The sequence below is a fragment of the Pan paniscus genome, chromosome X (assembly GCF_029289425.2).
Source record: "Pan paniscus chromosome X, NHGRI_mPanPan1-v2.0_pri, whole genome shotgun sequence".
Classification (NCBI taxonomy): domain Eukaryota; kingdom Metazoa; phylum Chordata; class Mammalia; order Primates; family Hominidae; genus Pan; species Pan paniscus.
The window spans coordinates 156624652-156639559 of NC_073272.2; the positions used below are offsets into that span (position 1 = coordinate 156624652).

Sequence of the window (14908 nt, forward strand, 5' to 3'; positions counted from 1 at the left end):
CTCAGAAGCATGGCCGGGCACCTGTCCAGGGCACTCTGGGCCTCGGGGTGCCCACCCTGGTGCAGGCCGCGGGCCGTGGCCTCCAGAGCACTGATCTTTCCCGCCTGCACCTCCAGGTCCCACTCCAGCATCTTGTGCTTCCACAGAAGGGGCTCCATGGGGGCCAAGGGGTCCTGGTGGGAGTGGGGAACCCAATACTGTCCATGAGCCTCCCCCTCCCATCCCAGGCTACCTGCCTTCCCACCTAGAACCATCCTACCAAATGCTCATCCACAGAGCGGCTGCTCCGCCCAAACACATCCCTCACATCCCTCAAGGCTGTTTCCAGCTTTAGGACAGTGATTCCCAGCCAGGGGAGGCATTTGGATTAGGGATCAAGAGCCAGAATCTCTGAGGCAAGCAGAGCTTTTTCATGTAAGGTGAAAGCTCCCTCCTCTGCACTCCCTGGAGGACCATGTTAGTCCCCAGTTATCCTCTGAGGTCTCCTATAAGTTACACTCGTCTGCTTCAGGGTTGGGGCAGTGGCGGGAAAAGCCAACCTCTACGCATTTGGGAAGTGAGGAGGGCAGGGGTGAGGTGGCAAGAATGGGTCAGGCCCACACAGGCACTCTAGAAGCTCCTTGGTGTTCGCGGTGGGGCCTGCCCACAGCTGCATGGGAACTGCTCTAGATGACGGGTAAGTAACTGCCCAGTGACGGATGTGGCCCAGGGTGGGGAGATGGCCCAGAAGGGGAGGATCCCTGGCCTAGGGAGCTCAGGCAGCACTGGCTGGTTTGACCCCTAATGCTGCTCTTATAATTCCCCCCTCCTGCCCATTCCTGCTGGGCACCTACCCATAGACCCTCACTGGCTAGGGAGTCTTCCTTGCTGCAAAGCCAACGTTCCATCTTCTCCACTGAGCTCAGAAACAGCTGAGAACAAAGGAAAAGACAAGAGACAGTCGGTGGAGGGTCCAGCCACTGCAGTTGGAGTGACTGTTCCAGTGGCACAGGTTAGGGAACCAGGGTCCTGGAAGGCAAGAGTGCTGAGTGGTGGGGAAGTCCCTGGCACAGCAGCCCCTCCAGTCTTAGCCTTGACCAGAGGCTGTGGGGTCAGCGCAGGCCCTGTTCGGGGGGGCAAGATGCAGGCTGGGGATGGGACTGTGCCTGCCTGTAGCTCCAGGGCCTGCTGCAGCTGTAGCTGATGCTCCTGCCAGGCCCCTTCCAGGCTGCTCAGCTCCTGTTCTAAGCCAGCCAGCACCTGGCGAATGTCGGAGCTGAAGGGGTGCCCCGCTGTGAGCAGTCGCTGCCCAGTGCTTCGGGCCAGGCTGATGCTGTCTGTCCAGGAGTCCAGCTCGGCCTGGAACAGGACTGGGCTCAGATCACTGGGGGCTGGAAGCAGCCCAGCAGGCAGGAGAGAGGTGGGGAAGCAGCTGAGGAGTGGGAGGCTGGAGGAGATAGGCAGGGCGGGACACTCAGGAGGCCCAAGAGCAAGGAGATGAGAGGAAGGGGAGGGCAGGGCGGAGCTGAGAGCCTGGGAAAGGCTTGGGCCAGCTGCCCATTCACCTTGCACTCCTGATGCTCTTCTAACATATGCCGGGCTTCCACAGGGCTGCGAGGAGCGGGACTTGTGTCCATCTGAGCCCGCAGCCTCTGGGCACTGACCAGCAATTCCTGCAGCGTTGCCTGGAGTTTCTGAGCTTGGTGCAAGGCATCCAGCGCCTCCCTCCTGCCCACAGAGCTCATCAGCTAGTCGTCAGGCCTTCAAACCCCTCTCCCCCATGCCCACTGGTGTCTTCTGTCCCTTAATCCCCTCAACCACAGGAGGGCCCACGGGCTGGGAGTTACTGGGAGGACAGTACAGTTATTTGAAGGGTGGAGAAGGAATCCTAGGGGAACACAGGGGCTGAGGGGAGCTGTGGGGACTGAGATGCTGGAGGATGGGTCGGCGAGGGCAAGGCCTGCGGGTTCATACCGCTTCTGGGCCCTGCTCCGGAGCTGCCACCAGCTCTCAGCCACCTCCTGCTGCCTGTGCCTGAGGCCGTGGGCTGCCTCAGGGCTTCTTTGGCAGAGGCGGCCCACTTCACGCTCTAGGGACTGTGGGGGAAGCCGGGGTCAGAGGCTGGGGCAGGGGAGCTCTGGGCCACCCTGGCATCCCAAAGCCCCTCCTCCCCACTTGTGCCCAGGGTCCTACTGAGGAGATGCCCTGGGCCCAGCTCTACAGCCAGCTACGCACCTCCACCTGGGCCTGGATGGGGTGCACTTCCTGCTCCAGCTCCTCGTGTTTCCGCAGCAGCCTCTGCACGCTCTCCAGATCTTTCCCACAGTCCAGGGCCTGGATCAGGGCTTCCTGGAGGAGGGGCACGGCCAGTTACCTGCTGGGCCTTTGCTTCGGCTCCTCCTTCCTGGCAAAGGGCCCAACCAGTGGCTTCTGTGTGCACAGCAAGTCCCTAGCGTGATTTCCTGGCCCCGACTTTGAGGGCCAGAGATCTCTTCCTTATGTGAGGGGGACGATTCTGAGGAGCAACTCTGGATTTGGAGTCTCCTCTGAGGGAAGAACCTCACGTGTGTGCTGCTTCCCTGTACAGTCTCACTCAACTCTCATCCCTTGAGGAGCGAGAAAGAAAATAGAGCAAGGATGGACAGTCAGGCCTATGCCGTCATTTGAGGGCAGAAGCCAGCGGAGGAAACAGCCAGGCATGCCCAGCACAGGCAGCAGCACCTGTTTCACACAAGGGCTTCCTAGACTGGGTTCTAACTCTGCCAGATTCCAGCCCGGGGCTCTGTGGTTATGTACACAGTCCCAGGGCAAACCTCCCGAGGGTTTGGGCTTCCTCAGGGATGGGAGGAAACAGAGAGTTTGTTTTCTGGCCTCTGGACCTGCCATGTATCTGGGGACCAGATCTGGGGGAGAAAGGAGACAGGGAATCCCCCACTGAGCTTGCAATGGGTGCTTCTATGGTCCTGAGTTGATCCCGAGGGCCAGCCCATCAGATGTCCCTGGTGCAGACTGCTGGGACCCACCTCCAAGTACCCAGCTGAACAGGAGAGGCCAGTGAGGGGGGAGACGCATGGGAGACTCTAGGCAGCGCCCCCTCCCCTGACTGCATTTGCTCACAGCCCCCACCGGGACCTCTTTCCACCACGTACCTTCTCCTGAATCCTCTTGGTGACATTGTCCAGCTCTCGGGACAACACGTGTATCTCCAAGGCCCCTTCGAGCTGCTGCTGGTACCAGAGCAGGTTGCCATGGAAACTCGCCCACCTGGCCAAGGGGTGGTGGTGTCATGTGGAGCCTGAGGTGGCCTTCCACCCCTCTTCCCGGCCCTTTGGTTCTCCCCAGCCTGGGACTGGCCTGTTGTTGAGCTGGCTTCGCCGCTGGCAGATGATCTTGACTTCCTCAGGGTCCCGGTTCTTGAGCTGCAGTGACAAGTCACTGATGCTCCTGATGCAGGCATCACCCACTGTGTCCTGCAGGGGAGGTATGGGTGAGGGCATTGGCACCCCCCACGCAGAGCCCCTTCTTCCCACCTCAGCAGGCACTGGAAGCATGCCTGGGCCCCGGAGCACGAGGAACTGCATATTTGGGCAGTGGGAAGAACTGCCTCCTGCCTCCTCTACTGCGGCAGGTCCCTGAGGTCACCCCGTCCAGGTGAAGTGAGCAAGATCAGCTTGGAGCCTGCAGCCCCAGAGTCATCTCTAAGGCCAGAAAATAGGATCCCTGCACTGGGTACCATGTAGGAGGGGGAGAGTGGGCACATGCTCACTAACAGAGACTCTTGAGACGGAGTCTCCCTCTGTTGCCTAGTCTCCCTCTGTTGCACTGTTGTTATAGTGGCACAATCTCAGCTCACTGCAACCTCCACCTCCCTGGTTCAAGCGATTCTCCTACCTCAGCCTCCCGAGTAGCTGGCACTACAGGTGCCTGCCACCAAGCCTGGCTAAGTTTTGTATTTTTCGTAGAGACGGGGTTTCACCATGTTGGCCAGGCTTGTCTCAAACTCCTGACCTCAAGTGATCTTCCCGCCTTGGCCTCCCAAACTGCTGGGATTACAAACATGAGCCACTGTGCCCAGCCACAGAAACTTTTAAAATGAAAATTCAGCTTCTTGGTTGAAGAGAAGCAAAGGGAGGTTGTGGAATGGAACAGTGAGCTCTGGCTTCCTGGGGTTTGGGTGTCCCCACCCCAGGACTCGTCTGAGCTGAGGCTGGTGCTGCTTGGACACTGGATGGGGTTTAAAGGTACACAGGGAGGGGGTTCACCGCAGGGTGTGGTTGCAGATCTCCTGCGTCTGGCATCTGTAGAGCTTGTTTAAATTTCCAAAGCACTTTCCTATGAAGTGCCTCATGCAAGGTAGGCAGGGAAGGACATTCTCCTCCTTTTATAGATGCCGGAGCAGAGCTCAGAGGCTAACCTGGCTCCTTTGTGGCAGAGCCAGGATTCAAGCCCAGCTCCTTTAGAGTCTAGCTCTCTTCCTACTGCAGCATCTGGCACAGCGTCTGTGAAATTCCACCATTAACAAGGGATGTCTTGGGTGTAAGCACTGCCGCCTCTTAAAAAGTAATACATACATGTACCGGGGGACAAGGTTAGCACATTTGGTCTTTAACACCTGATTGTCAATACATTTGCCATTTTTTCCCCCTGTATACCACATAAGAGAAATAGATGTTTGGTGTGTGTATGTGTGAGGGGGCGGGTGTGGGGTGAGGAGAAGACGCTGAGACGCCGAAATAGTCACACTGAAGGTGGGCGCTGATTATCTGCCACACCCAGGCATATGTCCTATCTTTTTAAGATTTTTTGAAATAATTATAGATGCCCAGGAAATTACCAAAGTCCTGCAGAGAGGTCCCTGTGCCCTTCCCCAGCTTCCCTTACAGCAGCATCCTATATAATGATAACATTAAAACCACAAAGCTGACGTTGGTGTAATACTACCAACTAGACCAGACCTCATTCAGATTTTATTAGTTTTTGCAAGTACGCATCTGTGTGGGGCAGTGGGGGATAGGTCTATGCAGTTTTATCACAGCTAGAGACTCACGTACCTGCCACCACACACGTGCTCTCTTACCTCTGAGGTGGGTGCTACCCCCATTCTAAAGAGGAAGGAGTGAAGGCGGGTGAGAGGAGGGAGCCTGCCCGAGGGCGTAGGAGGAGCAGGCATGGTGCCCACGCCCTGCTCTACAGCCCACACTCTTTCCCTGCTCTCAGTTGGATTTTCAGTGCGGGATGCATGGCCAACCTCTACCCAGCAAGGCCCCCTTACCCCGGCCGAGTTTCCTCGGAACTCGCAGAGCCGCCGTCGGAGCTGCAGGCAGTGCTCCAGGTCCTGGCCCAGGTCACCAACATTCATCTTCATCTCCTGTGAAGGCGGAGGGTGGGGAGGGAGCGCTCTGAGCACCAGCCCAGGCCCCTGGCACCTGCTGCTGGGGATCCCTCCTGTCAAGGGAGGGCTCCTCCCCCCATCTCTCAGCCCCCACCCAGCTGGGGCTACACCTTCTCCTGGATCCAGGCCTCTGCAAGGTCCACTCTCTGCAGGAACTCCAGGAAGTTCCGCCTGTCCTCCAGCTCCTGGCCCCTGAGGGCCATTGCCCGCCTCAGGTCCTCCCAGTGCTTCCGCAGGCCCTGCAGCTGCTGGGAGACCTCTCCGGCTCGAGGGTGACCCTGTGCCAGGAGAGCCTCTCCCTTCTGGAGGGAGAGAGGGGACACAGGACATCTTGCCTGCTGCACTTCCTCCTAAGACTGACATGGCCCCTGGGCCACACTTTGGGGCAGGCATGGGGCTGAGGGCCCTGTTGTTACCTTGGCAACAGAGGTCATGACCTCCTCATGGGCCTGGACTTCAGCCTCAAAGGCCTGGTGTTTCAGCAGGGGCTTCAGCTTATCTCTCAGGTCCCCAGGAGGGATCGGCTCCTTCAGCTGCTGGGCCCACGCCTGGATCCAGTCCTCAGCCTGGTGGGGGTGGGACATGAATGCTGCAATGTTCTGCAGCCTCAGGCCCCAGACGCCACAGGCCTAGCCCCCAGCCATTCCCAGGAGGCTGGCCTCAGGGGTGGGGCGGGCAGCACCTGGTAAATGAGCCCTGAAGGTTCCAGCTCCGGAAGGTTGCTGCAGGAGGCAGCCGGGCAGGGCCTTGGGTGGGCTCTCGTTTTGGAGGTGTGGCCCCTACTCCTGGGGCCCTGGGCTGCTCTGCTCCCTTCCCCACCTCTCTTGCCCTGGCGCTGCTAGAGCTCGGGACACTGGTGGGGTCTCCACACAAAGGGGCTTAGATCCCATGTTCTGGGCTCCAGCACAGCCTCTGGGAAAGCCATCCACCCCCGAACCTGTTTCCGCCTCACAGTGTTGCGGTGTGAAGGCGGCTGAAAACTGTCGAGTGTGGTTCCAGTGGAAGGCCCTGGGCTGGGGGTGCCCTCTGACCTGGGTTGCGGCCTGGGTGAAGCTGGCCATCAGCAGGGAGGCATGCAGGGCGTGTCCCCGGCTCTCCGCCAGCTCCTTCACTCTCACCCAGCGCTGCAGCAGGATGGGAAGCTGGTCCCGCACCCGGGGGCGCCGGAGCGTCTTCAGCCGCTCACGCAGGGCTGCCTCCTGTGGGGCAGGGGCACAGCTGCTGCTCTCCCACCCTGGGCTGGGGCAGGGCCTGGCCTGCAGGGCTCACAGTCCTTTCTTTGAGGGCCCCGGAGCCCTTACCTCAGCCCCATATGGCTGAGGGGTGTCTGATCCTCCCAGCCACAAGCCAGACCAGTCTGCTCCCCAAGGACCACACGGTGTGGACAGAGCCGAATGCCCCGTGTGGGTCTCTGCAGTGTGGCCCATCTCCCCCTGGGCCCTCTTCTTGAGCCACACGTACAACTTGCTCAGTCAACCCCAACCAGGCCCCCAGCCTCGCAGGCTCATCAGCACTGCCTCCAGGAACGCACCAAGCGCCCCGTGACCCCCTTCAGGACTCTCTCCCAACCACCACATTCTGACCACGCCCAGGCCTCCTGACTCCATTACCTTCTTGTCCTGGGCAGTCAGAACCTTCAGGAAGACCTCGTGCTTGCCAATCAACTGCTCTACCTCTTCCACCGAGCTCCCCAAGGCACTGGTTTTCAGGGAGACCTGGATCCACAGAAAAGTCAAAGAGGCCACCAAGCCTTCCAGCCAGCCAGCCCCTCCAGCTGCAGTCTGTGCCCATGGGCACTCTGGGTATGGCAGGGCCTTAGGAGTGCCCACTGAGCTTGGCATGGAGCTGTGAGGAGTGGGAGTCCAGGTTGGGAGGCTGTGACACCTCAACCTCTGCACCATGTGGGGAGCATGACCAGCCTCTGGCCAACTTCCTCGGGGCTCAGTCTGGGATAGGGGCTGGGGATGTCAGTGGACGCTCAGGGGCCTCAGCACTTCACCATGGCCACCTGGAAGGACTTGTGCACAGCTGCCTCATATTAGAGAAAAAGCCAGAGAGGCGGGAGGAAAGGGACTGAGCAGAGAGGGGAATGGAAAGGAGGAGCAGGAGGCTGAGCGGAGTGTGAGGGCGGGAGGGGACCTGCCTCCTGGGGCACGAGGATCTCCTCCAGGCGGCCGCACTCTCTGAGGAAGAGCTGCTCCTGCTGCTCGGCCTGCAGCCTCTCTTGCTTCCGTGCCCAGGCCTGATACACCTGGTCCCGCTGGTCCTGCAGGGCTCGAAGCTCTTCCTGGACCTGGGGATGGACACATGAGGAGCCTCAGCTGGGGAGGGTGGTGTGGGTGAGGTGAGGACCGGATCCTGAGGGAAGCTCCTGAGGAGAGGCCAGCATGGCACAGTAGGACGGGGCACCAGGTGGCCAGGCACAAGCTTGGTCAGCTAGGGTATGTGGGGGCACCAGGGGAGCGGGCCCACCTCCTTGGTGGGTGTCCCTGCAGCAAGAAGTGCCTGCTGGCCCAGCTGGGTGGCCTGCTGCCACAGCTTCTCCCGGGCCTCCGGCTCCGCCCGGAGCCACTGGTGGGCACTGAGCTTCAGCGGGCCGCTGCTAGGCTCTTGCGAACTCTCCTCCACCTGCAGGTCCTGGCGCATGCGGGCTGCCCAGGAGGCGTAGTCACGCACCTGATCCCGGGGACACGGAGGGAGAGCCGGGTGAGGGCTGGGCTGGGCAGCAGGAAACCAGGTGCTGAGGCAACTGCAGCCCACCTGAGTCCACTCACACAGCCCAAGCCGACCTGGGTCAGGGCCTCGGGTGAGGCACGTGTGGCCCTTTGTCACTTGGTTTCTCCGTTCTCATCCAACCCGATCCTCCCAGAACCACGAACCCCCTACATGAGCCAGACCCTCACCACGACACATCTCTGCCCTTTGTTCCTCCTGCCTTCCCGTCTCTACAGAGCTCACCTGGATGAGGCCATGAGAGGACTGGCGGCTAGCAAGATCAGCCCCATCAAGACTGCTTGATGGGGAAAGAAAGTTCACCTGCTCTTCAAAGGCCCCTTGGCCGCCTTTGCCTGGCAAAGCCTTCCCTGGTATTTGACATTGCACTGCTCTCCTTGTTCTCTGAATTACTAATTTAACCCTTACAGTCTTCTGCTGATTTGGGTACAACTATACAAGATTGGTGCTGGAGGGACTTCAGGCCCTTGTCCAAATATCTCATTGCATGGAGGAAGGAAGGGTAAATGGCACAAAGAGTCTTGTAAACTCTAAGTGCATGACAAACCCAGGGTTAAGTGCCTTGCTCAAGCTCACACTGCTAGCAAATCAGCAGTTAGGTCCCTAAACTCAAGCCTTTTTGCAGTGTCAGTTTGGGCCTCCTGGTCTGCCAGGTCCCAGGACAGTGGGATGCCGGGGACATCCCGTGGCCAGGACCTACTGTCCCAGTCTGATTCTCTGGGTTTCGGGCTCATCTCCCCAGGAAGCAGGGCTCCATGAGGGCAGCAGTTCCACTGTCCATAGCTTCTATATTGCCCTCCTCTCTCCACCCGTGGCTTCAGCAGGGAGCTGAAGACAGACATTAAATAGATACTGACTGATCCAGAGGTCATTGTCTAACATCTGGGTCTCCAGTTATGAGCTTTCCTGGGCAGTTCTTACTCCCAGCCCTGGCTGGGACGCTGCATGACTGCCCTGCCACTCACCTTGCTGGCACTGACCCAGACCCTAAGGTGTCACTGCTACGCCCATGTGCTCAGCCCCTGACCAGCCAGACTGACATCCCGTGTGCTTGTGCTCTCCCACCCGAGTCCATGCTTGTTCTCCCTCCGGAGCTGGAGGGCCTCATGCGTGCATGCCCATGCATGGTGCAGCACACACACGTGCACACACACGCCACCCAAGGGGCAGGAGCCCTCACCGCCGTGCGGAAGCGGGCCAGGAGGCGCGCCCGCTCCAGCTGGGCCCTGCACTGCTCCATGCCTCGCTGCAGCACTGCCCACGCCTGCGTCACAGCTTGCTGCCTCTGCTGCACCGCATGGGCCTGAGGCCCCGGACACAGCTTCTGCACCCTGCCTGCAGTCTCCAGCAGTTCCTGCAGCTGCGGGAGGGGCAGGGAACAGGGAGGCAAGGGTCATGTCCTCCTGATTATCTCGCAGATGTATCCCTCGCCTGGGAACTCTGGCCCCCTTGGGCCACGTCCTGCCATGCACAGTAGGCCCATGGGAGGCTCTGAGGGAGAGTGGAAAATCGAGAGGAACAGGCGGGCCAGCCTGAGGGGGCTGCAGGGGCCTGGGTCGGAGAGGCAGCCAGCTGGGCTCACCTGCCGCTCGGTGCCCACGAGTTCTCGCTCCAGCCCCTGGTGGCTTCTCAGCTGGGCCTCCAGCCCACGCAGGTCCCGTGCCACATTGTTGGGGAGGCTCGTGGCTTTCTCCTGAGGAAGGGAGAATGCCGAGGAGATGAGGGATGGAGGGTGGGCACTGAGCCTGGAGTGTATCCACTTCTAGCCACCCCTCCGGCTCACACCTGGACCTGGGTGAGGACTTCCAAGAGATCTCTGTGAACTCTGAGGGTGGTCTCGGCGTCTCGGAGCGCGTGGCCTCGGGCCTGGGTCAGCTCCCACAGCTCCGACCAGGCGGCCCTGCCCACGGCGTGTGGAAGACCAGCCGGGGATCAGCTGCCGGGCCGTCTCATTCCTCCCTCCCGCTAGGCCTGGTCAGCCCGCTCCTCTCTGAGTTGTATTGGGACTTGCCCAAAGCTCCTCCTTCTTAAAACCTCTCCCGCCTGTGGCCCTGCCTACGCACCTTCTTCCTGGGAGCCTGTCTTCTAGCTTTACCATGAATTCAGTGCTTTGCTGCTGTAATGCTCGGCACTGCATGGTATCTGTGCTGTGATACTCCTTACATCCTGTGCTTTGACTCATAGTGCGTCACCCAGGTTATGATCACAGACGCTTTGTGGGCAGAGGCCACATCTCTCCGTTCCTCGCTAACTCTGCAACTGGCTGAGCTCCTAAGGCTTCTGCCAGGCCAGGCTCTGGGCTAGGGGTTATGAGCAAGTCATGACCTTGCCTCAAAGCTCACAGGCTGGGAGTGGATCCAAATCAGCCAAGTGGACAGCTAGGAACCACACGAGTCATGGGCTGTCCCGAGTGAGCACAGGAGCTGGGGTAGCTCAGGGGAAGGCCCTGATGTCTGGCCCCACCATCTTCCCACAGCTCCTGCTCTCAATCCTGGGAGCAGGACTCTGACCTGCACACCCAGCCTCACCTCCCTTCACAGACCAGAGCCTGTGGCGGGCTCAGCTTCTCTGCAGCTAGGCCCCCTGCAGAGCCCTGTGGGCAGCCAGGGCCAGCGTGGCCCTCACAGCATGCCATCCCCTCTTACCACTCTGGGCCCTGCCTGCCCAGCTCCTTCCCCCAAACCCCATGCTGGCCTGGCCCGCTGGGCACTCACTGCAGATCTTGCTGCCTCTGACGGACCATGGGGCCAGCACTGTGCCCATGCTCTAGCAGGCTCTCTGCCAGCAGCCGGCAGGCGGCCACCCGCTGGCTGCCCATCTCCACTTGGTGCTGAAACTTTGCAAACTTGGTGCAGAGGTGCTGAGAAGAGGGGAGTGGGTGACAGGGTAGCCCCCGGCTGGTTAGGCGTCAAGCAGCCTGGGAATTGAGGCACCTCAGTGCCCAACTGGGTGATGTGGGCTTGGACAGCCACGGCGTCTGCCCGCTCCACTCAGGAGGCCCCACCTCAGCCAGGGCTCACCGCTCTGCTGCCACCTTCTTCCTCCGCCCCGCCAGAGCCAGCTTCCCCACCCCATAGGCTCTTCCCCAGGGCACCCTCCTTGACCCTGGCCCTCTTCTCACCAGGGCGTGCTCGGGGTCCTCCCCCAGGCTCTCACCTCCTTTGGCTGCCTGCTTCTGGCTTGCCAGCCAGCCCTGCAGGTCCTCGGCCTCCCTCAGGAACTCGTGCAGCCTCAGGGTCCCCTCCAGTTCCCGGTCCCTGTGGTGACAGTCCGTGGTTCCCCAGAAGTGAGTTGCCCACCCCACTGGGGGCCAGTCGGGCCAGCCAGAGGGGCCAGTCTGAAAACTGGAGTTACTCATGGTCTCTGTCCAAGCCTGCAGCTCACGATTCAGGGAGTAGTAGACACAGCAGTGCAGGTGTAGGGGCAGAGGAGGGTGTGGATGTGGGGAGATGGACTGCAGGGAGTTGTGGGGCCTCACTGAAGAATTTATGGAAAGAGGTGAGCAACACACACCCTTCTCCCAATGCATCTCTACAGCCTGGGGTCATGGGTTCTGATTGACTTTGGGCCATGGCATGGGAACAGTCAGCTGTGGCTAGGCCTCCTGTACCCACTGATGAGAGGGGTTATGGTGTCCTCACCGTGTGGCCGCCAACTCCTGCAGTGCCCGCAGCTGCTCCCGGAGCCTCTCCCACACCACACGCGGCTGCTCAGGGACTTCGGGGCCAGTGAGGGTTTGGGCCGTCTGGTCAAGCTCCTCCATGGAGCTCCAGTAAATGGCTAGTTCCTGCTGTAGAGCCTATGATGCATGAGGACCCATGCCAGGCTCAGCCTGGGTGACTCATCCACCCACCTGTCCGTCCCCCACCCATCCAGTCACCAATCCCCATCCATTCACCCACCACTCACATGCCCATCCATCTACCTCAACTCATTCATCCACCCACCCAGCATCCATCTACCCATTACTGATGGAGTAAGTACTTATTGTTCCATAAAGTGAACACCTGGTCTGTGCCCACTGAGGGCTCATTATTTAGCAGGGAAAGGTGAATGCTGGCTAATCTGGGCCAAGGAAGGGAGGGCACAGGAGGCATTAGACTGGACCCCAACATCCGTGTGTAAGAGAGAGGCAGAGTTAAACAAGCTGCCCAGTATAGCCGGGAGATGGGTGCTCCGTGAGGCCAAGGCTACAGGCCTTTAGAAACACCTTCTCTGAAGGTCCTGTCGCAGAACACACTGGAACTGGGGCTGTGCAGGAGACATGCCCAGACAGGAGGACAGTTCAGTGACAGCAGGAACCGGGACTGCCGTGGGCTCCAGGCTTTGAAGCTTGTGTGGTTCTGGGAGTCCGAATTCAGGAGTGAGGAAGGGGACTTCGAGACCTCCCTCCCTTCAGCCAGGGGATGTTTGTGGGAGGAGGTCGGCTTCATGAAGGGCATTGGGTTAACTCAGAGGATGACGGGTAAAGCCTGGGAGGAAGACACCTGTGGGAGATGTGGAGCGGGCTGGGCAGGTGACCTTGACAGAGGAGAAAAGTGCCAGGGGTGGGGTAGAGAGGAAGCAAGAGGAGGCGGAGAAACCCCAAGGCCGCAGGGAGAGGCAAGACTCGTAAGAAGATGAAGGGAGAAAGCGTGTACATCACAGTGCCCAGGTTGCCTTGGAAGAAGGGGCACTGTGGGATCTGGGTGGGCAGTGGGGATGGGGCTGTCTGCGTCTCCAGGAAGCAAGAGCAGGACTCTGTGCCTCTGAGAGAGGGAGGGTGACAGCCCTCTCCCCGTGGTCCATCATCACCCAGACCACACTGCAGGGGAGGCTCAGGACGTGGTACCTGGTGCTTGTTAATGAGCCTGAGGGTGGCTGCCTCGTCTCTGCCATAGTCCCGACTGCTCACCAGCGGCCGCTTCTCCTCCACCCAGCCCTCCAGCTCTGACACATCCAGAAAGTACTGCCAAGAGTGGGGCCAACTCACCTGGAGGATCTCAGACAGGACCCTCCGTCAGCCCTGGAGACATCTGCCCCTGCTCTCCAGCATCAAAGGGGCTTCTGTGCCCATAGGGGCACCCATCAGCTCCCAGCCCAGAGCCCCCACCACTGATCCGCCTCCCTGAGAGTCCCACAGGTGGCCCCTCAAGGAGCCCTGACTTCTGCCTCTTCCCCCAACCCCACCTCTCTGCATCCTACCTGCTGGAAAGCGACAGCCTGCTGCAGACACTGGGCCCGCGCTTCACATGCCCTCTCCAGCTCTGCCCAGTGGCCTTCCAGCTCCTGGCACTGCTCCACGATGTGTTGGGCTTGGGGGTGCCCTGAGGCTGCTAGGCTCCGCCCAGAACTCAGCACCCGTTGTACCTGCCCCTGGTGAGCTTTTACCTCCACCTGGAGCTCCTGCCACAGAGTGGCTTGAGAGGCTGTTGCTCTTAACCCAGGGGCGTCCGGAGCAGAGCCATGGATGTGGCTCCAGGCCCCAATCATGGCAAGACCCCCAGGGTCAAAATAGCTGGGGCAGAGATTTGGAAATTGGGATACCCAGGGGTGAGGGCTTAGAGGCCAGGACACCTGAGTAGGGGCAGAGGGTTTCTAAGGTCTGGGAAGCGGATGTCGGTAATCCTGCAGGAAGAAGAGGGCTATTACCTTGTGCTTGCGGTGAAGGCTGTGGGCACCATTCAAGCACTCGGTATAGCTGGTGGGGCTGCCATGGGGCATGTGCTCGGCTACCCAAGAGAGCTCCATGTTGCTCAGGTGGCAGAACTGGTGCAGCTCCACTGAGGCCTGCAGCTGCAGGCCCCGGATGGCCAGATGCCCCTGCAGAAGCTCCAGCCTAGGAGGAGGAAGAGATTGGAGAGGGTGGGAACAGAGTGAGAACAAGGCTCCTGGTTCTCTCCTTGGCCAAGCCAGGGCCCGTGAAGAACAAGACCAGGGAATAGAGCAAAGCCCCATCTGACAAAGGGAGGCAGTGGAAGGGCGCCAGGGCCCCACCTCATGGCCTAGATGACTCGCCTGACTGCACTGTGGGGGTCCTGCTAAGGAAGCATAATGGGGTCTCCGACCCTCCCATCCCAGAATGACTCTACTCATAAGGGAGGAGGTCTGGACACCCTGGTCCTGTGGGTGCCATCTTGTGGGACCTTAAATTCACATGGAGGAGTGACACACAGGTGGGTGGGAGGACAGACCCCACCTCTGGAGGTGCTTCTGGGTCTCTTCCAGGATGGCCGAGGAGGCGGCCACACCATGGGCCTTGGAGGCGAGGGCAGCCATCTTGGCAGCCAGGGTCCGGCTCTCACTCTCCAGCTGTTGGTGCCGTTTCTGCAGCCTCTGGCTGGAGCGCAGGTCCTGCGCTCAGGGGGAAGTGGGCGAGACATGTGAGCATCCACCCATCATCCACTCTGGGCACTGATCACCCCCGTTCCTCCTCTTTCCCTACACCTCATACCCCTCCTGGCCCCCGGCCGAGGCCCAGGCCTCGTGGCATCAGCTCTAACACTCCCTTCTTGCCAGCAGGAGTTCTGTTACGAGATCAAGCATGGGGACCTGGCCAAGAAGTCCCTGGAGGTCACCGTTTGGGATTACGACATTGGAAAATCCAACGATTTCATTGGTAAGGGGGCATAGTGGGAACACCGTCTCACTGTGTGCCTGTCCTGGATCAGGCCACAGCCCCTCTTTCCTGGTCCATGGGGAAAGCTGGAGCCATGGACCACCTGCCCCTAGGTCAGACCTTCTCCAGCCTGACCCTTGTGCCCCAGGAAGAGACAGGCCCAGAGATGGAAGGAGTTCTGGGAGGGTCACACAGCACTCTGTGGT

General features: G+C 60.1%; 1 protein-coding gene across 1 annotated transcript in view; it reads right to left on the reverse strand.

The window, feature by feature from the left end:
• Positions 1 to 14576, reverse strand: part of LOC117976172 (spectrin beta chain, non-erythrocytic 5-like) — a 26822-nt gene extending 12246 nt beyond the window's left edge. Inside the window, 26 exon segments of the mRNA XM_063601595.1 lie at positions 1 to 173; positions 834 to 911; positions 1150 to 1338; positions 1545 to 1707; positions 1954 to 2075; positions 2215 to 2328; positions 3129 to 3243; positions 3334 to 3449; positions 5252 to 5347; positions 5482 to 5673; positions 5788 to 5937; positions 6403 to 6570; positions 6982 to 7086; positions 7515 to 7664; positions 7844 to 8047; positions 9285 to 9464; positions 9687 to 9797; positions 9890 to 10004; positions 10819 to 10964; positions 11226 to 11361; positions 11746 to 11903; positions 12936 to 13052; positions 13289 to 13489; positions 13736 to 13922; positions 14283 to 14437; positions 14538 to 14576. Coding sequence (XP_063457665.1) covers positions 1 to 173; positions 834 to 911; positions 1150 to 1338; positions 1545 to 1707; positions 1954 to 2075; positions 2215 to 2328; positions 3129 to 3243; positions 3334 to 3449; positions 5252 to 5347; positions 5482 to 5673; positions 5788 to 5937; positions 6403 to 6570; positions 6982 to 7086; positions 7515 to 7664; positions 7844 to 8047; positions 9285 to 9464; positions 9687 to 9797; positions 9890 to 10004; positions 10819 to 10964; positions 11226 to 11361; positions 11746 to 11903; positions 12936 to 13052; positions 13289 to 13489; positions 13736 to 13922; positions 14283 to 14437; positions 14538 to 14576 — 3680 coding nt within the window.
• Between the last annotated feature and the right edge of the window lie 332 nt (positions 14577 to 14908).